Consider the following 25274-nt stretch of genomic DNA (forward strand, 5'->3'; position numbering starts at 1 on the left):
GCTTTTCAGGCTAGTCTCTGTTGCCAGCACTTAACTCTACCATCGTAGTGCAAAAGCAACCACAAACAATGGTCAATTGTATTACTTTATTCCTATACAATGTTATTTACAAAAACAGGCACATACATGCCATGGAATACTATGCAGTCATAAAAAAGGATGAGTTCATATCCTTTGCAGGGACATGGATGACGCTGGAAACCATCATTCTCAGCAAACTGACACAAGAACAGAAAACCAAACCATGCATGTTCTCACTCATAAGTGGGTGTTGAACAATTAGAACATATGGAAACAGGGAGGGGAACATCACATACCAGGGCCTGTTGTTGGGTAGGGGAACTAGGGGAAGGATAGCAGGGGGTGGGGAGATTGGGGAGGGATAACATTAGGAGAAATACCTAATGTACATGACAGGGGGATGGACACAGCAAACCACCATGGCACGTGCATAGCTATGTAACAATCCTACACGATCTGCACATGTACCCCAGAACTTAAAGTATAATAAAAAAAATTTTTAAGTTAGCTGAGGAATATTTGTTTTAGTTGTTTTTTACTGCTTTGAAAAAAGTTTGAAAAGCACTTATTTTACAAATGAGGAACCAGTGTTTCAAATAGGTAAAGTGATTTATTGAAGCTCACATAGCTGGTAGCTGCTTAGCGCAGAAACAAGACTAGAATATGTATCCACATTCTCAGTTACTATAGTTTTCTCTTTTCTATTGCACTATTTTGTTCTGCTTAACCTTAGGATGAAATCCATTTTAGTCAATCTCAAGTTATACTGTAAACATTTCAGAGAAGCATAATCATCATCACATATTAAGAGCTCATTTGATCATTATTATTTTAAATCTTTCCAAATTAAATTTTTTGTTTGCTTTTGCTGGCATACAGAAACATTTTATTTTCTATAATAAGCTTGTGTTGAGAAATCTTACTAAATTCATTTATTAATTCTGTTTGTAGATTCTTTTAAACTTTCTACATACACAATCATATTGTCTACAAATAACATCTATTAGTTACCAATAAATATTCTATAATCAAAAAAATAACAATCTATATATTCCTAAGGGGGAACATCAATTTTAAGCAATTAAACTAAAGGATTCTTTAAAATGCAAACAGAGATTTCTATGCAGTAGCCCTTGAATTGAAAAATCACTGAAAATTCAGGATTCCGTGTAACATCCAACACCCAGTTTCAGGGTTACTGCTGATTGGTGTAAACATTTGCAAAGTTCAAGGTTCACAGAATGTTTATTTTGGCAACACTATAGATGTTTCTAGGCCTCTGAGATATGACAGCATTACCTTGCGTTAGCTAGCAATAAGAAAAGAAGCTTTGTTTGGATTAACATATACACCCTCTTCATTGTGCGTATCTATTTTTCCTCAATAATTTGCAGGTTAGGTCCCAGGACACTACAAATGCTGCTTAAAGGTGAGTAATATGATGATTTCATTTTCAATCTTAATATTTCAAAATTGTTAATCATGTTTCCAATGAAATTGCTGTTTCATGCATAAAAATACATAACTCAGACTATAATCATTTCTTTGTCTTTCTTTTTTGTAATTGCTTTGTTTACATCTCAGAAGAATCAGAGGTCATGTTTTTCAAACAAATGTCATTCCAGAGGACATTTGAGATCAGGTTTCTCTATGAGTTAAACTACAGTTTAGAGTAAAGCAAACATATTCATTAGCAAAGGTCGGTTGTGAGTCTGGACTACCCAGCTTACCTTGGCAACAGTAAATCCCTTTTCTTGAGCCTCTGAGCATGCACAGAAAAAAATAATAAGAAATAAGAAATTCAATAAGTTTACATGGAGATATAAAGGAAGAACATACAGTTTGGGATAAACTAGAGCATCCTCTGAAATCTGTTGGGTAAGATATGCTGAACTGGCTTGTAGACAATAGTTCATGTGAGTAAAATACATTAGGTGGTGACAGGTTAGAATAAGATGGGCTTCTCTTTAATTGAAATTCTCTAAATGCTCATAAAGCCATCATCAATGGTTCAATGGAATCACTGAGTTTTTGAAAATTCAAGAGGGGATGGCAACTATGAGAAAACTGCAGAATTTCGGTTCTTCTACCATGGTACTGAAGTGGAAGATTTTTTTCCTATCTTCCTCTATTCAGTGAACATTCTTTTATTCTATGTTTGTATGAAAATTGTATAGTAACGGGTAAAATGCCTACATGTAATTTTAGATACCTCCAAAAGGCCTAGCAATGTAGAAATAAATAAGAAACCATACAATACAATATGCTAGGCCATCATAAAAAAAAAAAAAAAACACAGAAGTAATCATTTTTATTTGAATAAAAATTGTTTTAACATAGAATAATTTTTCCTCCTAACAATAGAATATTAAAAAAAGAAAAGCTACCAATTAGCTCTTTCATTAATACCTCATCAAATAAGTTTTAATGTTACCACCTTAATTTATATCAGGCTCCATATTGCCTCAGAACAGTTATAGCTTAAAGAGAGATCAGAATATTTTATAAGGGTTCAGTTTTTGCACTTTCTGATGATAACTGAAATAAAATTCACCCATACATTTCAAGCTTTTTGAAGTTAAAAGACAGTGTCTGCTGAGAACTGAGAACATGTAATCTCTTGCAATTTAACTTCTTCAAATTATTTACTTGGAAATCTCACAAGAAGCTTTGTTTTCTCTACAATTGAGAGAAATATTCTGGAAGATACTGGCCTTGTCCAACATCTAATAAGAAAAAAAATAAACAACAAAGCATCTGTTTAGTTTTTCTTGCTGAAAATGTCCCTGTACGAGAAGATTCTAATTTTGGCAGTCGGGGGGGGGGGGGGGGGGGGGGGCGGCAAGGGTAAAGGGTATAGGACTAGTTTACTGGTTGAAAGGAATATTTCACATTATTTAGGAGCCTCAGCTCCCAAGGGCCCTGAAGCCAGTGAAACTCCACTCAATCTTAAACTCAGGTTGGATGTTTGGGACTCACATCATATGTCTGATCACAACCTAAATTCTATCTGGCTACTCTTGTCCAATATCCTGTGGTTCTATATTGCTGTGGAAAACCAGGAAAGATGAGTTACTTACCAGGAAACTAGAATCAGCTTGCAAGTGTAGTGAAAAAAAAAGTCCCTTATTTTTATGGCTGAAATAGTCTAGGGCTGTAGCAGCATGAGTTGGACTTACAAGCTTGGTTAAAAAGCATAGGTAGTATTTTCAATTTCTGTCTACCCTCCTAGACAGTGATAAAGGCTTCTATTTCTTTGTGTCTCATTCATTGCCTAGCAGCACACAATGAATGCCAAAATGTGTGTGGATTCCATTTTAAATTGAAAGCCGTATTCAGCCATCTATCAATGGATTTGGTTACTTCTATTCCGGCATTTTTGTTTGAGCTTGTAGGAGAGTTTAAAAAGCTTACTGATTTATTAACAAGAAATACCCTAGTTTCTGAACATACTGAAGAAACAATTCTTCTAGCTGATCTCAAGCTCTTGGCTTAAATCAAGATTTATCGAATAAAGAACCCCAATTATTTTTACTGAGGTATCCTTAAATCAAAACTAAGAAACATAAACAAACCACATAAAAATATAATCAGAAACTCATCCTCTGAGACATGAGAGAGCCATATTTCAGCAGGGCAATTTGGAAACATCTATCAAAAATGTATGACCAACAACTACTATTAAGTTGTAACATTCTTAAAGGTTATTACTAATTTGAAAAGCTAGCATCAAGTGATCATTCTATCCCAAAGATTGTTCTAAGCATTTTACATAAACCTTCTTACTGAATCCTAACAAAAGCCTTATGAGGTAGATATTACCCTTATTTTACAGATAGTGAAACTGAGACAGAAAAATTAGGTAAACAGCATTTGACTTTTTAAAGTAAATGTTACTACTATATTAATTACAGCAGCATTATTGATATGTACATATATTAATCATGCTGCATGCTTCATTAGGAATATAAAGATTAAACTGGCAATAACAGGGGAAAGGCATGATCTTGCAAATAATTGATGGATCCTCAAGACCATAAGTGGGAACCACTGGTCAAAAATTTTGCTGTTCAACCTCTAACGGCCTGGGTGGTGGAGCTCCAGGCGTCTTGATGCTCCAGTAACACAGTACTTAGGATTCCTAGAAACTCAGCGAAGGGCTGTACCTCATTCAAAAAGCCCGGGCGATGAGCTCTTACTTGTCCTGCAGCCTCAACACTATTGCACTGCCTTGAGCCTCACTTCGTCTCCATAAAATGAAGGAGTTTGATCTGGAGGTTTCACAGATCCTTTCCAGCTCTTATTCATCTGACTCTATCAGGAGTCAGTAAACTTTCTGTTTACTGACATGTTTCCAGCATGTCAGAAAATGAAAAAGAACTTCCAGAAGAATGATCCAAACTTCTTTCCCAGTTCCAGAAAAGTAGGAGCAACTGATATGTTCTTGAGGGTATTGCCCACACAAAAGAAGCAGGTATTTTGAGAAGAATAAGATTGTACATATCTAAAATACTTTTAGGAATGAAATGGATTACAAACACATGCTACATACTGTGTCTTGTAGCCTATCAGCAACCATTTGAAGAAACTTACTAGTACTGGGGGTTGTGCTATGGTAATCTCCACCCTAAAAATCTTTAAAAATAGGATTTGTAGTCATGAGCATGTAAATTTGTAGGTGTTGACTTGCCTTAAGAAAGGCAGAAAAATGCATATATTTTCTAAAATCACATTTGAATCTGTGACTCCGGATGACCTGTAAAGTTTTACCCTCGAAAAAGCATTTGATATGTGGTATATATTCTTTTATTTTAGGGCCTGGAGGCTCCCGAGGCACGGCCAGACACTCCGTCTTGTACTTCATCCTGCTGAGTGCTCTGATCAACAAGGGCCAAGCCTGCTTCTGTGATCACTACCCATGGACTCAGTGGACCAGCTGCTCAAAAACCTGCAATTCTGGAACCCAGAGCAGACATAGGTGGGTATAAGCTTTGTAGCTTTTCTTTGTGCCCTGGAAGAACTCAAGGATGAAGTCAGCAATATCAGGAGTGCCACACGAAGCAATGGGAAAAAATATATATATCTCAAAGCAAAAATTTACACATTTGGATAAAATTTGAAGTCTTTCTCTTATGAGGTTGAAAGGAAGCCTACTTTTGTCCTCTCTACAAAAACAAGGGGTTTCAAAGAAATTTAATTAAGAATCTGTGCAACATGTTGACCAGGATGGTCACTGTAATCTCAGCTACTCAGAAGGTTGAGGCAGGAGAATTGCCTGAACCCAGGAGGCGGAGGTTGTGGTGAGCCAAGATTGCGCCATTGCACTCCAGCCCGGGTAACAAGAGTGAAACTCCATCTCAAAAAAAAAAAAGAAAAAAAAAAGAATCTGTGCAAGTGTCAGTTGACTATTTAACTTGCTCAGAATCACTACTCAAGCTTTTTCTCAATCAGCATATAACTCTGCTTGCCTACAGTTAGTGAGTTAATTATAGAGAATTTTCTACTCATTAAACCAAGTCTAACAGGACCTCAATTGAGCAGAACTGCTAGCTATTAGCTTGATTATTGGCTTATACAAAATGGCAACAAAGCTGTTCATTCTTAATAACATTTAATAATTCAGTCTTTTCACCAATTCAGACTTCTCATCCCCCACAGTTTCTTTAAATCTGTTAAACGTTTCTGTACCATTGAGATGCTCACAAGTTAGAGAAGAAAATCATATATTTAATGTGTTTTATCCATTACAGCATTTTTTAGAATCCTTATTTTAGAAAACTATTTTTACATATGTAGTGTGAATCTCATTAAAATTACCAATTGACTTCCCAAATAAACCATCTACTAATATGTAAAAACAGATTTGTTTACAATATTCCTCTACTCAAGAGTCCTTCAGTAGCTCCCTGCTGCCTGCAAAGAACAGCAAATATTCCTGGCCAGTCACACAAGTTCCTCCCTGGAGAGCTACCTGGACATCCTCTCTTCCACTTCAAATCTTTGCACATGTCACTTCCTCTAAATTCCCTTCCTTCTGTTACCTGAAGAATTCACGTGAATTATTCAGGATGTTTCTCTCATGTCACTTTCTCTTTGCATCCTTCGTCCCACAGTACCCTGTGTTTTCCCCCTTTAAGCAATTTGTAGGATCTTTCTCTCCTTTCATCTTTCTTTGCCCTCCAGTCCATTCGAGGAGCTCCAACATAGCTGGCTTCATGGTATAACACATGCAGTCACATAGGATGCACATTTAGAAGGGCTTCATGCCCTTAATGATCTGCCATTACTATCCTGAAGTTCTTAGTTTTGAGCAAGAGGTTTCCCATTTTCATTTTGCACGGGGCCTCACAAAGCATGTCTGAGTTCTATTAAGTGGTGAGAACTGCATATATGCCAACCTGCCTAATTTTTCTATGAAAATTTTCTTTCTTTTCTATTTATTGTAGTTAATGCTCAATGATGCAGGATCCATGGTAAATACAATCATTCCAAGCAACTTTTTCTTCACTATTACAGGCAAATAGTAGTAGATAAGTACTATCAGGAAAACTTCTGTGAACAGATTTGCACCAAGCTGGAGACTAGAGAATGTAACTGGCAAGCATGCCCCATCAACTGCCTCCTGGGAGATTTTGGACCATGGTCAGACTGTGACCCTTGTGTTGAAAAACAGGTAGGTGACCATGCGCATGTCCAGGAAATATGGATCACAATAGAGGGCTCGGATTCCCTCACAGGCTTAACAACACAGTAATGCTGAATTTACTTCAATTTCTGAAAGTCAATTGTCTCAGCTTCCATTGAGGGAAAATTCTATTTAGCACTTTTTGGGGGCAAAGAAGGAATGTATTTTATATATTTTACTGTCTTTGATCACAAAAAAGAAATTTTGCTCCCACTATTGGTATTGTACTTACCCAATTCTGAATTCTACTGCCTGTGCCTTCTGAGAATTTTGAATACAAAAGTGTCTGAGAATTCTGAAAGCAAAAGTGTCTGAGAATTCTAAAAGCAAAAGATTAGGTGATCCTTATCTGAAATGTTGGGATCAGAAGTGCTTTGGATTTTGGATGTTTTCTAGATTGTGAAATGTTTGCGTATACATAATGTAATAGCTTGGGGATGGGACACAGTCTAAACATGAAAAAATCATTTATGTTTCACATACACCTTATACTTATAGCCTGAAGATAGTATTATACAATATTTTAAATAATTTTATTCATGAAACAAATTTATGATAAGTATTTACATATACAGTACTCCACTGTACCATCATGTTGGCACTCAAAAATTTTTAGATTTTGGAGCATTCTGGATTTTGGTTTTTCAAACTAGGTAGGCTCAACCTGCACTAAAATAAAATAATAATAATAATAATAATAATAATAAAACAGGGTTTCAGTCCAAGGTTTCAAACCAGACAGAAATGAGGGAAATGAACCAAAACCTTGACTCCTTGCCCATCCTCTACATTCCCCCTCCTCACAGCAGTCCCTCAATTTGTTTATTGTTCCCAATTTCAATATTTACCCACCTCATGCTCAATCCTGTAAGGGGATTGGCCAATGTGAACGAAGTCAGGGCCGTACTGAGCATTTACACAGCAGAGAAGAAAAAGAAACTCATGTGGAGAATATCTACTTTCTAAGGGGAACTGTTCTAGGTCCCTTTCATGTGCCACCTTATTCAAACTTCACATTATAATGTGTTTCTCTACCCATTTTACAGATGAGAAAGTTATTGCTTATTTGGGGTTAAGTAATTTGCCCAAGAATATATCTATCAATTAATAAATTGAATTTTTCTGTCTTCAAAGTCAGCACATTTTAGTCCTATTGTATTGCTATTCTCCCTTGACTCACCATTTTACTACTCACCGTTTAAAATCTTTTTAAAGTGTAGACTATGTTACCATTGGTTTTCACAGGGACTTCCTTATGCAAAAGATCCTCAAAATTATTTCACATTTATCCCTTCACACTATCTTTGAGATATAGAAAGGCTGTTATTGCCTGGAGGAATTTACTGTACTCAAGAGACTCTCAGCAAACATTTATATATTTTATTTTGAAAATGTATAAACCATATGGTTTCAGAGTTATAAGAAGCCTTAGAAACCTTTTTGACCCACATTCTCATTTTACTAGTTGGAAAACAGAGGCCCATAGCAGTGATTATTTCCCTGAGAGAGCATAATAATGGAATTGGAAGAATCAGTAAAATTTAAGTAACATTACCATAGGAAAAATCACTATTGTGATTGAGAAGCCCAGTTTTCTAAGATACATTTTGACTTTGACCTGCCTCAGAGTTATGTCTTTCTCTTCTTTCTTTTCAGACTAAAGTTAGATCTGTCTTGCGTCCCAGTCAGTTTGGGGGACAGCCATGCACTGAGCCCCTGATGGCCTTTCAACCATGCATTCCATCTAAGCTCTGCAAAATTGAAGAGGCAGACTGCAAGAATAAATTTCGCTGTGACAGTGGTAATGTATTTTTGTGCAATGTTAAATCTCCACTAAAAATAACTAGACTAAATCAAAGTTACTCCAATTGACTAACAGTAAAATCCATCACAGAGAAATCCCACCACATCTTAAGCATAGTGGAATGGGAGTGTTATGCTGCCAATTACCAAGATATTCCACTGTTAAGTTATGGCTTTCAAGTTAAACCAATTTGACCACTTACCTGATATGCACAAATCTATAATCAGGATAATTTAAAAAGAAATGACATATTTTAAAAGATTTTTAACATAATTTGTTATGACAAGAATATTAAGAGATCATGTTGGAGGATGACTAGAGATGATGTAGAAAACTTTCTTGACTGACTCTAAAATTAATTCCAAAAGACAAAGTCAAAAGCACATACACAAATGAGCATGGCTGTGTTTCAATAAAATTTTCTTTACAGAAACAGATGGCCATAGTTCAAGTTAGTTTTAGCCCACAGGCCATAGTTCACTGACCTCCTATCAAAGGAGTCAACTTGAAGTTACAATAAAACTAAATTTCAGATGAATAAAATCCATATCATTTCTGTGTACTCTGGGATATCCTGAAAAGTAAAGTAAACTAGATAGCAAATTCCAATTCCACAGAAAATTGACCCAAGACCTTAGAACCCATGTTTTCCCCTCTTACTCCCTGCTTCCTGCCTTCAGCTTTGCCAACTTTTTCTGAATGTCAGACAGGAATGCTGGGGTCAGGGTTTTCCTCTATAACCTTCCATTCCAAATCTGGAATATGAAGGTGGGATGTAGGTGGGAGATATACTTCGTCGCTATATAAATAAGGTCATGTCACAAATTGACAAAAGAGGCAATCAGAGCAAAATCCTGCTGACAATGGCTGAGGGTAATACAGACCTGATCATTATATCCGTAATATCAAAATCAAGATCTAGAACTGAAGTATAACTATTTGAAGCTTCAAAGATAGTTTTTTACCACCCAGAAAGACTCTTTCATTCAGTAGATGATAAATCTATAAAAAATTACAAAAGAGCTGCATTCAGGCCAAAAATACTCAGTTTGAGAAGCCTTGAGATGCATCCATAGGTCACCAATTTATAATGAACAATTTTAGAAGTTAGCAGTGTAAGCACAGCAGATTGCCAGTTCATCAATAGTTATGTCCATAACCATTGATTTTAAATTAGCTGTATTATAAAGATGTGTCTGTAATGCTTGGTAAGTAGCGGCAACCCTGTCCTCCCTGTGTAACCCATGCCCTGCTTCCCAGAGCCCAAAATCCCTAGATCTTTTCATGATCCAGAAACTGATTGTTAAATCCCTGGCACAGATATAGTTGGCATCCATTCTGACTGGGTGATACCATAGCCTTTTGGTTGTTAAATATTCCATGGAAGATAGTATACTATTTTGCACTCCTAAAAGCATCTACTAATGCCACTGTCAATGGGAATAAGAGGTTGTATGAATGATTGTTTTTCTGACTCAAGATGCTTGAGTTAGTTGGTTGCCCCTCAATTAACGAAGAACTAACTCACCTGAAAAGATTAACCATTTTGCCTTTCCTCCCTTATGACTGAGGTTCAGAGTTTCTCAAGAGTCCTTGATGTATACATGGATTTTTAAGCATTACCCATTAGGTTAATTCCCATGCAATATACCAACTCTTCTTTCAAAGTCCTGATTTTAAGCATAAAAAACTAGAGAATTTGCAGCTGGCTTTAAAAAATAATACAGTATTACAGTGACACAAATCGCTTCCAATGGTTAGGGAAAATGTGCAATTTCTGCATGATTGCATGGTTCCAAGTGTAAATGTATACAGGCATGTGCTGGCTAAGCACGGTGACTTCTGCAAATCCTGCAATTTTCAAACTGTCCTTTAATTTCTCATTCTTTCTTTGGTATGGAATATATTTATGGCTTACAATATCTCTCCCCTTATGCTTTCTATTCCATAGAGTTTTTATGGCCTGGAACCATTCTCACCTATGTCACATCAGGCCTATTCCTAAACATCACTCAAGAGGTATCCTCTTCCCTTCATCCCTGCCCTTGCTAATAGGCTATGATATTTCTCCAAGTACTAAATGGATAGTGTTTCTTGTATTCTCACAAATCTGGTACTCTGCTCACAAAGATAAACTAATAAGAACTATACATGTGTATCCTTCCTTCTGTCTAATAAAGTATGATTTTAGTGTAACCATATCAAAAATAAGCCTTTGCTTAAATTTATAAGTGCTAGGTTCAAAACTTTTTATGAAATGTAATATGTATAGATGTGGATTTTAATAAATAGCCTCTCTATTTCAAACTAAAATTCCCATTCTCTTCTTCCCTGGAAACAAAATGAAACAAAAAAACTGGAAGTACACTGTTTAAAAATAGAGCATCTTTCAGGTCAAGTCATGGGATGAACAGACATTCAGTTCAATCTGTATTTTCAGTCCTGTGTGATTACAGTGCTCATAGCTATAATTCTTTATAATAATAGTCCTGACATAATGCAAGATGGAAGATGTAATTATTTTAATTACACTCCTACCTTCTAAGTGAAGATTATTAACCAAAAAAGTTGAAACCAAGTACTTTCTTGGGAACTCTCTATTAATTAAAAATTAAATTCAACAGAATGCCTAATCTTCCTGAGCATTTTAGTCAAAATTGTCATGCATAATTGTAGTGAGATACTAATCACATCTTAAAATAGTCAACCAGATAATCTCAAGTAAAACCTTTAATCATTGTCAGTTGGACCTGTACGTACCAGTACAGATGCCAACATCATCAAATACAGGAAAGAAGGTGAAGGGCAAGAGAGGAGATATCTGTCATTGCACATAGGCATTTCAATTTCTGTAATATATAGTTACACACTGATTCCAAGGATCCTTAGGAAATTCAGTGAGTCAAAAACGGAAGGTAATTATTTGGGGACATGAAATTTGTACCATTTTCTAAATTTGCTCACTCAACTTGCTACTGTGGTATTTAGACCCTTAACTTGTCCAAAAAATAGATATAGCAAATTATACGCAGTAAAACAATTACGTACAGTAAATATATAGAGTAAAATATATAGTAAATAAAATCTGTAGTAATTATAAATAATAAAATATACATTCTAATTTTTCACAAATTATACAATCATGTAAACAACCCTATTTCAAGATATAAAAAGTACAGATTTCTATATCAAGATATAGAAAATTCCCATAAACCCCAAAAGTTCCCACCTTCTCCTTTCTAGTTAATTCCCCCTCCTTCTTTCCGGACATCATGTAAAGGCATCACATAACATGACTCATGTGTCTGGCTTTTTTCACCCAACATAAAATTTGAAAGATCCAACCATGTTATTGTGTGTGTGTGTCTGTAAAATTACAAGTTTTTAAATAAAGACAGTAGACAGTAACCTTGATCTCCCATCCTGGATCAAAACAAAATTCTGAACCTCCAGTTAATTTCTTCTACTGAACATGATCGCTATAGCAGCTCACTGTAATGGGAATGATAGTCTAGGATTACTTCTCCTTTTAAAGACCATCCGCCCATGGCAACTAAATAATTCTGTGGTGACCCTTATAATCTTACAGGTGGAAATATCAGTTTATCACTCCATTTTTACGTGCTCCTAAAACTCTATCAAAAATAGTGAAGACTTGCCTGCAACTTTACCTTGAAATTTAAAGCATTTGTGTTTCAAATTAATAAATACTTTCTAAAATGATAATTTGTTGCAATGATGTTGTTTGCTTTTCTTGACCAGGCCGCTGCATTGCCAGAAAGTTAGAATGCAATGGAGAAAATGACTGTGGAGACAATTCAGATGAAAGGGACTGTGGGAGGACAAAGGCAGTATGCCCACGGAGGTATACTCCCATCCCTAGCGTACAGTTGATGGGCAATGGGTATGTAACACTCTTTTTTATCATCTTGGGGAGATATCAGAACAAATGAGTCAGAAGGAACAATGAGATACATCATTGTCCATCTTCCTCATTAACTTCTTACTAGTCCGACCAGCCCTATATCTGATACTTAGCTACCATGTTCAGGAAGCATGTGGCTATGATCCTCACTCCTGAGAAGTGACAGTTAGCATTTTCACATATAGTTTGTGCCAGGCAATGCTATGGACCCTTCATAAACATGGCTTTTCTTAGTTCTCATACATCTCTCAGAAAGTTTTGGAATGGATTAGAGCAGAATGGTAGAAACCCCCCAAGCCAGGAATTGCCAGAGTGGGGTCCTGGAGCTAGGCCTTGAAAGGTTGAATAACCACTTAGAAATGTCAGGAGCAAATTGAGAAACAGGGTGTCATAAAAGTATGCCTATGGGTGGCTTTGAAGTCAAAACATTAGATAAAGAAAACCAGTCTTCCAGTGTGAGAAGCAAGCCCAGAGTTGAATGATGAGCGATAAAGCCAAAAGGAAAGAAGTTAGGCAAATACAGAAAAAAAGAAAAGGTTAAGCAACAATGAAAATGTAAGAGAGTAAGAGGTGAAGTGAATATAGCTAAGTATTCTCTCCCATAGGCTGTGTGATGTGTGAGTAGGTCAGTAGAGCCTAATGGCAGAGGCCAGACCTATATTATGATCTACTCTCAGCTAACAAACTGAGTCTCACAAAGCTTAAATACCCTTACCAATTCTACCAACTAGCAAATGGTGGAACCAGGATTCAAATCCAGACTTAACCCAGGCTATTTCCACTATTTCATGCTGATTCAGGACTACATCCACCTTACAAATGAAATAACCTGGAAGAAACCTCAGGAGATCACATAGCTCTTTCTTGTAGTGTCCCTATTTCAGGAATACCCAGTCATGAGCACATTGGGGGTTTCTCAAGAGGTCCTAAATTCATTAGACTGAACCAGTGATCTTGAAAGATATTAGGATATTATGAAAACAGAAAAAGTGAGCCTTAATTTGAAACATAAGAAAAATCAGCAAAGATAATCTCCTATCCTCTTCCCTTGACATAATAAAGAAACCCCTTTTAAATTTTTGGCCAGAAGGCAAATAGTTTGCTATCAATTTCTGTTCCTTCATATTGGACTTTAAAAAATTAGAATCTTCACTTAATGCTGCCAGAGTTGCATAATATGAAACCTCGAGGCACCTAAGACAAACAGCCACAATTGCAAATACAACCTCATTTGATTTAGAATAAAACCCAGAAAATATTGACCCAAACCCAAGGACACCATTAACATGGAAAAACCATTAGTCTGAAAGTAAGAGGAGCTGGGTTCTAAATAACTCAGCTGATTCTAATGTAGAACTAAAACCAGTTCTACATTATCTCACTACACCACAGCTGAGTTATTTAAAAACTCTGGGCCTCAGTTTCCTCATCTATATGTTGGATGACTATAAACTGATGTGAGGTTTTGTCCTAAGAATGTCTAACTACTGGTGTTCTCAATGAGAGTGCTTCAATATGTTCTTATCCATGTGCAGAAATTGTTTCCTTCTCTTGCTTTGGCTGCAAGAAAACATCAGCCAAAAACTCCCACTGATAATCACATTTTCTAATGTTCTGATTGATGAAGGGTGACATTTCAAAATCACCTTTTGTTCAGTTGATCTAGACTCGAGTTACAGATGGGGAGGACCACATGCTATGTGTACTTTGGCTGAAGGACTATGTGGCCCTCTGCCAACCAGAGCTGTTGTCCCAAGGATTCTCAGAAATGAGCAAAGCCTGCTGGCTTGGGACAACCAGTCCTGCCTCCCCAGGGACTAAGAGTTTTGAGAATTGCTTAATGTAATCCTGTTCTAATCTGCTGGCCTTAGAATCTCTGCCTCTCCTCTGTACCCTGCTCCCCAATATATTTCAAACCACAAGAGAAAAAGCTTCCTGAGTGGCTGTCCTTCTTTGTAAATGATACTTCTCCAAGAAAGAGATATAATAGTTTCTACATTGCCAACATCCATCACTAGTTCTTAAATATGAAGCAAGAATCAGGCAACAATAGCACGCTATTTGGTTTTTTCTCAGGCCCATTGTGTATGCAGATACACACACAGTTGAAAGGACACATTCATCTATGTGGCAAATAGTGAGACCTGTGAGTAGGGATCACACATGTATATATGTGAAAATTCATGCATACACACAAATACATATTTTTGATTTACATATTTCTAGTTATATTCAAAAAGTTACAAAGTATGACACATAAATCCAGTTAGATCAAAGCACTTTAGAAACCTAAAGTGTTAAGGGCAACACTGTATGTGAAACACTAAATTATTTTAAGTCAATATCAGTATCTGAGAAGGGAAGGGAAAGAATAGAACTGAAAATTTCTTCATAGCTGGCTTAGCCCCTAAAAGATTTCTCGGGCATGGCCTAATGGAAACACCTCCATAAAATTCTATCTTCAGGCTCTCCACAAATAGCTGTCACCTTCATAGATTCCTTGTGGCCTGAGAGCCATTTTTCTCAAGCCCTTTTTCGCTTGTGACAAACATAAGTACACAGTACAAAGCAGTATAAGGTGAACAGGTTTGTAGTCTTCACTGTTAGACTTTCAGCTATTTGAATATAATCTGTATCTTAGGCAACCCACAGAATTCACTCATTTTAAAAAACAGCCTTATTGAGATGTACTTTGCATGCCATACAGTTCACCCATTGAAAGTGTCTAATTCAATCATCTTTAGCATATTCACAGACTTACATAACCATCACCATGATATAATTTTAGAATGTTTTTAACATACCCAAAATAAAACCTTTTCACATATTAGATATTAGGCTTCATTTACTTCCCCCTTCTACTGAACTCCTAGCCCGAGGAAACCGCTAATTCACTTCCTGTTCATGTAAATTTGTGTATTCTAGACATTTCATAAAAATGGGATTATACAATATGCAGCCTGTGTCTGCCTTTTTGCACTTACTATAATGTTTTTAAGATTCATCCATATGCTCCTAATTGATACTACAGAAATATAAAGGATCATTAAAGACTATTATAAACAACAATATGCCAACAAATTTGAAAACCTAGAGGAAATGAATAAATTTCTTGATGCAATAAAACTTGCCAATATTGAATCAAGAAGAAATAGAAAACAGACCAATTGTTAGCAATGCGATTAAATCAATAATAAAAAGTCTACCAACAAAGGAAAGCCCAGGACTGGACAGTTTCACTGCAGAATTTTACCAAACTTTTTAAGAACTAATATGAATTATTATCGAGGTATCCCAAAAAAAATCAAAAGGGAACTTTTCCAAACTCATTCTACAAGTCCGGTATAATCCTGATACCAGCCTGGCCAACACAGTGAAACCCCATCTCTACTAAAAATACAAAAATTAGCCCGGTGTGGCTGCAGGCACATGTAGTCCCAGCTTCTTGGGAGGCTGAGGCAGGAGAATTGCTTGAACCCAGGAGACAGAGATTGCAGTTAGCTGAGATCACACCACTGCACTCCAGCTTGGGAAACACAGCAAGACTCGGTCTCAAAAAAAAAAAAACACCAAAGGCATCACACTACCACATTTCAAAATATATATTTTACATGTGTTACATGTTACAAAGCTATGATAACCCGAGCAGCATATTACTGGCATAAAAACAGACACATAGACAAATGGAACGGAATACAGAACCCAAAAATAAAACCATGTATTTACAACCAACTGATTTTTTACAAAGGTACCAAGATTATGCACTGGGGAAACAAGAGTCTTTTTAACTAATGGTCCTGAGAAAACTGGATATCCATATGCAGAAGAATGAAACTGGACCCCACCACTCACACTATACAAAAATTAACTCAAAATAGATTAAAGACTGACATGTAAAATTTCAGAACTATTAAACTGTTATATTAAACTATTAAACTGTTAAATTATAGGGGAAAACCCTTAGAACATTCATGTGAGAAAATATTTTACAAATAAGATCTCAAAGGCAGAAGCAACAAAATCATAAATAGGCAAATGGGATTATATCAAACTGAAAAAATTTTGCACAGCAGAGGAAAGAATAACAAAGTGAAAAGACAACATATAAAGTGGAAAAAAAGTATTTGCCAATCATTCACCTGACAAGGAGTTAATATCCAGGATATATATAAGGAACTCAAAGAACTCAACAGCAAAAATAAATAAATAATACAATTTAAAATGCGCAAATGAACTTAATAAGACATTTACCGAAAGGAAACATAAAAATATCCAACAAATATATTTTAAAATGTTCAACATCACTAATCATCAAGGAAATGAAAATCGAAACAGTGAGGTATCATCTCACCACAGCCAGAATGACTATTATCAAAAAGACAAAAATAACAAATGCTGGCAAGGATGTGGATAAAAGGAAACTCATGCACTGTTGGTGAGAATGTAAACTAGTATAGCTCTTATGAAGACCAGTATGGAGATTCCTCAAAAAACTACAAACAGTACTGCCGTATGATCCAGCAATCCCACTACTGGGTTTCCAAAGCAAAGGAAATCGGTATACCAAACAGATATCTGCACCCCCGTATTTACTACAGCACTGTTCACAATAACTAGTACATGGAATTAGTCTAAGTGTCCATCAACAGATAAATGAATAAAGAGAACATGGTACATCTACAAAATGCAATACTATTCACCCATAAAATAGAATGAAACCTTGTCACTAGAAAAACATGGATGAGCCTGGGGGTTATTAAGTGAAATAAGCCAGGAACAAAAACATAAACACTACATGTTCTCACTCACCTGGAGAAGCTTAAAAAGTTGATCTCTTAGAAATAGAGTAGAATAAGGGTAACAAGAGACTGGAAAGGGTAGGGGAAGGGGAGGATGGGAAGAGATTGGTTAAAGGATACAAAATTACAGCCAGATAAGAGGAACAAGTTCTAGTGTTCTATAGCATTGTAGGTGTCTACAGTTAACAATAATTTAGCACATATTTTCAAATACCAAGAAGAGAAAATTCTGACTGTTCCCAACACAAATTATAATGTTTGAAGTGATGAATATGCTAATTATCCTGATTTTTTTACTATACATTGTATGTATGAAAACATCACTATGTACCCCATAAATATGTACAATTATGTGACAAATTTATTTATTTATTTATTTATTTATTTTGAGATGGATTCTTGCTAGGTCGCCCAGGCCAGAGTGTAGTGATGCGATCTCAGCTCACTGCAACTCCACCTCCCAGGCTCAAGTGATTCTCCCACCTCAGCCTCCCAAGTAGCTGGGATTACAAGTGCCTGCCACTGCACCGGCTAATTTTTGTATTTTTAGTAGAGATGTGGTTTCACCATCCTGGCTAGACTGGTCTTGAACTCCTGACCTCATGATCCACCTGCCTCAGCCTCCCAAAATGCTGGATTACAGGCATGAGCCACCACACCTGGTGACAATTTTAAAAAACATAATTTTTAAAATCACCCACGTAAAGTATATGCTAATACTTCATTCCATTTTATGAGAGAATAACAACCCATTGTATCATTCTATCACATTGAGCTGATTCATTCATCAACTAATGGACGTTTGGTTTTTTCCTACTTTCTCTAATAAAAGTAGTGCTGCTATGAACATTCTCCTACAAGTTTTTGCATTGATATATATTTTCAATTATCTTGCATATATATCTAGGAATGGAATTGCAGAGCCTTATGGTAATTATATTTTTAATTTTTGAAGAACTCTCAACTATTTTCCATAACGGTTGTACCATTTTTCATTTCCCCCACTTACATATGATTGGAAACTAATTTCTCCCTCATCAAAACTGTTTCTGTTTACCTTTTGGTTAAAGCTATTCTAATGGCTGTGAAATGGTGTCTCATTGCAGTTTTGATGTGTATTTCCTAATGAGTAATAACATCAAGCATTTTTTTACATGTTATTACTCATTTTCATATTTTTTCAAAGAAATATATATTTAGATACTCATTTGCTCATTATTTATTTGTTTTTATTATTTAATTCTAAGAATTTTTTGTATATTCTGTGTGTAAGTTCTTCATTAGATATGTGATTTGGAAATATTTTCTCCCATTATGTGAGTTGTATTTTCATTTTTTAGTTGGTGTCCTTTAAAGCACTAAAGTTTTTAATTCTGGTGAAGTTTAATATATTTATTTCTTTTGTTGAATGTGCTTTTAATGTCATATCTAAGAAGGCTTTGCCTTACTGGAGATCACAAATATTTAGTCCTATATTGTCTTCTAAAAGTTCTAGAGCTTTAGCTCTTAAATTTAGGTTATATTATCTATTTTGATTAATTTTCTTGAATTAGACAAGAAAGGGGCCCAATTTGATTCATTTGCAATATAACTATCAGGTTGTTACAGCACCATTCATTTAGGACTGTTTTCCCCCATTGAATATGGATTTATTTCTAGATGCAATTCTGTGCCGTTGGTCTATATGTCTATCCTCATGCCAGTACTACTACTCTGTCTTGATTACCCTAACTTTGAAGCAAACTGTGTATCAGGAAGGGCGATTTCTTGAACTTTGTCCTTCTTTCTCAAGATTGTCTTGGCTGTTTTAGGTCTTTTGAATTTTAGAATTAGCTTGTGAATTTTTACAAAAAAAGGCAGCTGCGATTTTGATAATAATTGTCTTGAATCTCTATCTTAACAGTACAAATTATTCCAATCCATTAATATAGAATGTCTCTCTATTTGTTGAGATTTCACTTAATATCTTTCAACAATTGTTTATACTTTTCAGTGTACAAGTCTTAGACCTGTTGTTAAATAAATTCCTGAGGATTTTATTCTTAGAGAGGCTATCATAAATGGAATTATTTCTTTAATTTTATTTTTGGATTGTTCATTGCTATTGTATGGAAATACATTTGATTTTTGTTTTTTGATTTTGTTTCTGCAAGCAATTACTTTTGAACTTAGTATGCAACCTTTTAATAAAATTAAAATTTATTTTCCCTGGTAGAAAAATTGGGAGACTTAATATGTATTGTTTCTTCTAATAGGGCAGGCCAGTCCTGTGCTAATCACTATTAATTTCCACAACTACTATAAAGAAGCAATTATCTCCATTTTCAAGTGAAGAAACACTTTCAGAAACTTAAAAGTTGTGTGCGTGTGTGTGTGTGTGTGTGTGTGTGTGCTTTTACATTAACACAATTTTATTTACTTGTAGAGAATTTACAAGTATTTATATTAGCCTTACTTTCTTTTCAGTATTCTAACATCACTTTACAATTTTCAAATTATCCTTGCTCCTCTTTGATAGAAGAACATTGTGTCCATTGGTTAGAAGAAGTGCCTGCGTAATTGATTGAATTTTCTACTTTAAATCCAAATGTCTAATAGCAGATCACGAAAATCTGGCATGGTGAACTGCTTCTTGATTCCCCCACAAATGGATAAGTCTAATTGTCTTTTTTCACATCTCTGTGATAGTTACGAAACTTAAAAATTCAGCTCCTGGTAAAGGTGATGCCTTTCAGGTACATTTTGTCCTGTGAGTTAACACCATAGAAGTACAAGAGAGGCTGGGCGTGGTGGCTCATATATGTAATCCCAGCACTTTGGGAGGCCAAGGTGAGTAGATCACGAGGTCAGGAGTTCAAGACAGGCCTGGCCAATATGGTGAAACCCCATCTCTGCTAAAACTACAAAAATTAGCCGGGCATGTTCGTTCGCACACACCTGTAGTCCCAGCTACTTGGGAGGCTGAGGCAGAAGAATGGCTCGAACTTGGGGGTGGAGGTTGCAGTGATCCCAGATCGAACCACTGCACTCCAGCCTGGGCAACACAGTGAGACTCCATCTCAAAAAAAAAAAAAAAAAAAAGGAGTATAAGGGAAATAGACATGTTAGTGGTAGACAACATTCTTGCAGATGTTTAGAGTTCCCTTGAGCCCCCCAAACTATAAGAAAGGATGGGTGTACTGAAGGATCATGAGAAGAGAAAAGGCATGGATGCTATTCCTTCAGCTACATGAATTTTCCAATGATACTCTGTTAGAACTACAGCATGTGTTCTATAAAAGACAAGGTTATTTGGTCAAATGTATCTGGAGACTGAGAATTTATATTTTTTAAGGCTGTGACATATCCTGTAAAAAACAATTTTTATAGGCTATGTAATACAGCATTACCAAACAGTTTGACAAAAAAAACTGCATTTTTCACAGAATACATATTAATATCTCTCAGAATTTGAAAAAGTATTAGCATCTTTGAGAAGTTTTCTTTTTTATCTACAACAAAACAACTTCTTAAATACTTGATTTATGCTCAAGTAATTAATCTCCATGTGCCTCAATATTCTCATTTGTAAAACAGGTATAATAATTATATCTATACTATATGGTTATGATAAATATGTTACTATTAGTAAATATTAACTAAGTTAATATTTGTAAAGCACTTACTATTGCTTGGCTTATAGTAAACAGTATGCAAGAATTTTTTAAATAAAATAAATTTTAAGTACTATAGTCAGCTATTAGTGAAACGATGTTATTACAATTCCATTAAAATATTGCTATTATTATTTATTATGAGCTCTGTATTAGAATTCCACTCAGTAAGAAGTAGACCCAGAATGACATTTATTATATAATAACTTATTTCATAATCTGCTTCCAAACTTTGCACTGGCTTTGTAAGTCATAAAAAATTATAAATCCAGATTTTAATTGTATGTTGAAAGACAAGAACAATTAAGTAAGTGGAATAGGAGAACCGAATAGAGCCAGAGAAGCTGAGTTTGAGCTTTCCAAGCTTCCTTGCATGCCTCACCAAGGACTAGAAAAAAAGACAGGGGTAGCAGGGGTTCCTTCAAGTCATTTGTCTTGAGTCAAAAATGTTTAGAAGAGGAATTCCTTTCATATAACTAAGGTAATTTTAAAGATTGCTCTACATCTATTGAATTCTTAAAAACTACTTTGTTTCTAGGTTTCATTTTCTGGCAGGAGAGCCCAGAGGAGAAGTCCTTGATAACTCTTTCACTGGAGGTACTTGTAATACTGCCAAAAGCAGTAAGACAAGTAATCCATACCGTGTTCCGGCCAATCTGGAAAATGTCGGCTTTGAGGTATGACAGCCTAGCATGGTGGCAACTCCAACATCATCAGTGATTATAAGCTAAGTTTCTCATGCAACATTAGTGATGAATGAAGGGACAGAATGAAAAAATAGTGAACAATTTTAATCACCTATTATCTGTTTGCATGTTATCCATGCACACCCAATGAGGCCAGTGTTATCATCAATTTACAGATGAAAAAACTAAGGTAACAACTTTTCCAGAAGTCAAACAGCTAGCCAGAAGTTGATTTAAGATTCAAGGCCAGGTTTTCCTGATTCGAGTTGGTTCCTTCTCCAGTGAATATTCAGCTGTAAAATAGCTCCACACTGATAAACAGTTTGATTTATTCAGAATTTTCTCCTAACCTAGTTAGTTCTCTTAGATAACCACAAAATATAGACTTATTTTAAGTGCCAAGCTCATAAGAAAAACCATGATGAGTCAGTCTAATCAGATAGTTCTGCTTACTTTTCTTCCTATTTTATTAGTTGGTTTGGTTTATTTGTTTGTTTAGTCAATGATGATGAGCAGCATACTACCCACTCCCAGAATCTAACCCATACCTTACAAATAAGTGCTCCATAGTCGTTGCACTAAAGTGAGTAATCTACTTTTTCAAATTTGTGATAAGAACAGGAAATACATGGTTTTAATGGTGACATTCATGCATACAAATTTGACAAGCTAGAGAGAATTTCAGAAGGTGCAATGATTTCTGAGGTCCACTTTATAGGTAAAATGAATTTAGCAAAAAGTCATTTAATCTTTTTTAAAAAGACCTTTATATACATATAAATACAGGCATTTTTTCAATTCAATTCACTCAATTTAAAACCATCTAATATACACAATGAGTGGGGAATGTCTTTGGGAAGTAACTGTCAAATTCAAATACCTCTGGGAAGACTGATAATACTGCTCTTAAGGTGTATTGTATTGAACAGGCTTTGTAGACGGAGCCAAAACCTAAACATTTGTATGTAATACTGTTCTAATGGAAGTGGCTTTCTAGTTCCAAAATAACCAATCCATAAGTTTACTTTCAAAATACAATCATTTCACAAAAGCATATTGCCTGTATTTTCAGTAAGGATCTATTTCATGTAGTTTCACAAGTAACAAATTAAAGGAAGTATATGAGATTGAAGTAAATTGAGGTTTAGGTAACACTTCACACTTACATGATACTTCAGAGTCTTCAAAGTACTTTCATATATTGCCTTACTTGATTCCCCTAACAACCTCCCGAGAACTGTAGAAAATTGTTTATATCAATATTGCTAACAGAAAATTTAGGCTTGACCAGTGGTTATGGTTCATGCCTGTAATTCCAGCACTTTGGGAGGCCAAGCCGGGTGGATCGGTGAGGTCAGGAGTCTGAGACCAGCCTGGGGAACATGGTGAAATCCTGTTTCTATTAAAAATACAAAACTTAGCTAGGCACGGTGGTGCACACCTGTAGTCCCAGCTACTCAGGAGGCTGAGGCACAAGAACTGCTTGAACCCAGGAGGTAGAGGATGCAGTGAGCCGAGATTGCGCCACTGCACTCCAGCCTGGGTGATAGAGTGAGACCCTGTCTCAAAAAAAAAAAAAAAAGAAAGAAAGAAAAGAAAATTTGGGCTTCTTGGCTTATGGAAGTTAAACAACTTTCTCAGTTATATAGCAAATAAATGGCACAGAAGAATAAGAACTCCTGGCTTCTGGCTCCTACATTCTGGGACTGCCTATGTTAGATGAGACCATTATAGTGTATCAAGAAAGACATTAAAACTCGGTGCAGTGGGTTAAAAGTCTGAGCACCTTCACAAACTATCAGTTAAAACGTATCTCCGTGAAGTTAAACAGTGATGTTCTGTAGCAAGCAATATGAATTCACAAGAGCCAGCTGTTAACTTTTCAGGAATTTTGCAATCCAATTGCTAAACATAGACTTTTTTTTTCTTTTTCAACTTTTATTTTAGATTCAGGGGGTACATAGGCACGTTGGTCACCTGGGTTTATTATGTGATGCTGAGGTTTGGGGTACAAATGATCCCTTCACCCATGTACTGAGCATAGTACCCAACAGTTTTTCAACTCTTGCCCCTCTCCCTCCTTTCCCCTCTAGTAGTCCCCAGTGTCTATTCTTGCCATCTTTACATCCATGAGTACTTGATGTTTAGCCCTCACTTATAAACAAAAACATGTCATATTTGTTTTTCTGTTCCTTTGTTAATTTGCTTAGGATAATGGTCTCCAGCTGTATCCATGTTGCTGCAAAGGATAAGATTTTGTTCTTTCTTATGGTTGCTAGTATTCCATGGCATATATGTATCACATTTTCCTTATCCAATTCATTGCTGATTGGCACCTAGGTTAATTCCATGTCTTTGCTATTACAAATAGTACTATGATGAACATGCGAGTGCACGTGTATTTTTGATAGAACAATTTGTTTTCCTTTGGATATGTACCCAGTAATGGGATTGCAGGGTCAAATGGTAGTTGTTCTATTTTAAGTTCTTTTAGAAATATCCAAACTGCTTTTCACAGTAGCTGAACTAATTTACATTCCCACCAACAGTGTATTAGCATTCCTTTTCTCCACAGCCTTGCCAACATCTGTTGTTTTTTTTGACTTTTTAGTACTAGTCATCCTGACTGGTGTGAGAAGGTATCTCTTTGTGGCTTTGATTTGCATTTCTCTGATGATTATTGATGATGAGCTTCTTTTTATATATTTGTTGGTCAAAACACAGTCATTGAAATATCAAATATATTATCTCACAGGTAAATATATTAAAAACAAAGGTTATAATGACTCAAAATTGATCACATTTCAATTATTTTGCTACATTTTACCATTATCCATGCTCTTGAGGTTATTTACATCTATTGGATCTGTATTATTAAAACACTTTGCAATTTGCTACCATGCACCTCTTCCCAAGTTTGAATTCAGGGCATCACATACGTGGTAAGAGTATACACACAATGGAAAAGGAAAATCCTATAGTAAATCAAGGCTTTCTCCCCCCTCCCAGAGAGCTAGTTGTTAAATATTTACTAACAGATCACTGGGTTAACCCACAAAGCTTGATAACTCAAGCCTGGATAGCAAGTTACATGAGGAAATATAGCCTGAAAATTCTTATACAGATTAAAATCATTTCCTTATCAATGTAGCTCTAAGACTTGTTCAAGCTTATGAAGCTACCTGAGCTAATCTTTAACTATATATCATAGCGGTATGGCTAAAGTCATAGTGATAAGGCTAAAGAAGGTCATAGTGGTATTTCTTCAAACAAAAATATGGCAATGACTATAGTCGAGGTCATGAGCTATTGGTTTTCTTTTAACTTATCTCTGTATAACTTCATTCTTTAGGCATACCTTCGGCAGGCAGCTGTGCAAACCTAAGTTATACATTATCGAAAATAACAGAGGAGGAGAAATTCAGCAGCCATCTGACTTCCCTTCTTTTGTGGTATTATAGCTTATTAAGACAGATGAAATAATGGGCTGGCCAGTACACAGAGACTAAAGAGTCTCACGAAAGGAAGAAAAGGCAAAAGGCAACTGGGCAGGGTGTTAGAATAGAAGATCTTAGAAAAATTACAGGACAGTTGTTGGAATACAGTCACCAGACAGCATTTTAACAAGCAGGACAAGTTAGGTTACACTGCAATAACAATTCTAAGATATCAGTGTCTTAAAACAGTGTCACTCATACTGT

General features: G+C 35.8%; 1 protein-coding gene across 3 annotated transcripts in view; it reads left to right on the forward strand.

Annotated features, from left to right (window-relative positions):
- Window positions 1-1233: 1233 nt before the first annotated feature.
- C6 (complement C6) overlaps window positions 1234-25274 on the forward strand; it is a 69644-nt gene continuing 45603 nt past the window's right edge. Inside the window, exons 1-6 of one of the 3 annotated variants that reach the window (XM_032278864.1) lie at window positions 1234-1450; window positions 4837-4999; window positions 6538-6694; window positions 8363-8507; window positions 12273-12414; window positions 21426-21564. In XM_032278864.1, coding sequence (XP_032134755.1) covers window positions 1438-1450; window positions 4837-4999; window positions 6538-6694; window positions 8363-8507; window positions 12273-12414; window positions 21426-21564 — 759 coding nt within the window. In that variant the 5' untranslated portion in view covers window positions 1234-1437. Of the gene's footprint in view, window positions 1451-1726; window positions 1900-4354; window positions 4458-4836; window positions 5000-6537; window positions 6695-8362; window positions 8508-12272; window positions 12415-21425; window positions 21565-25274 lie in introns of those variants that run through there. The other 2 variants (XM_032278865.1, XM_032278862.1) reach the window with 2 other exon arrangements.

The sequence above is a fragment of the Sapajus apella genome, unplaced genomic scaffold (assembly GCF_009761245.1).
Source record: "Sapajus apella isolate SASKATOON/1434 unplaced genomic scaffold, GSC_monkey_1.0 scaffold11, whole genome shotgun sequence".
Classification (NCBI taxonomy): domain Eukaryota; kingdom Metazoa; phylum Chordata; class Mammalia; order Primates; family Cebidae; genus Sapajus; species Sapajus apella.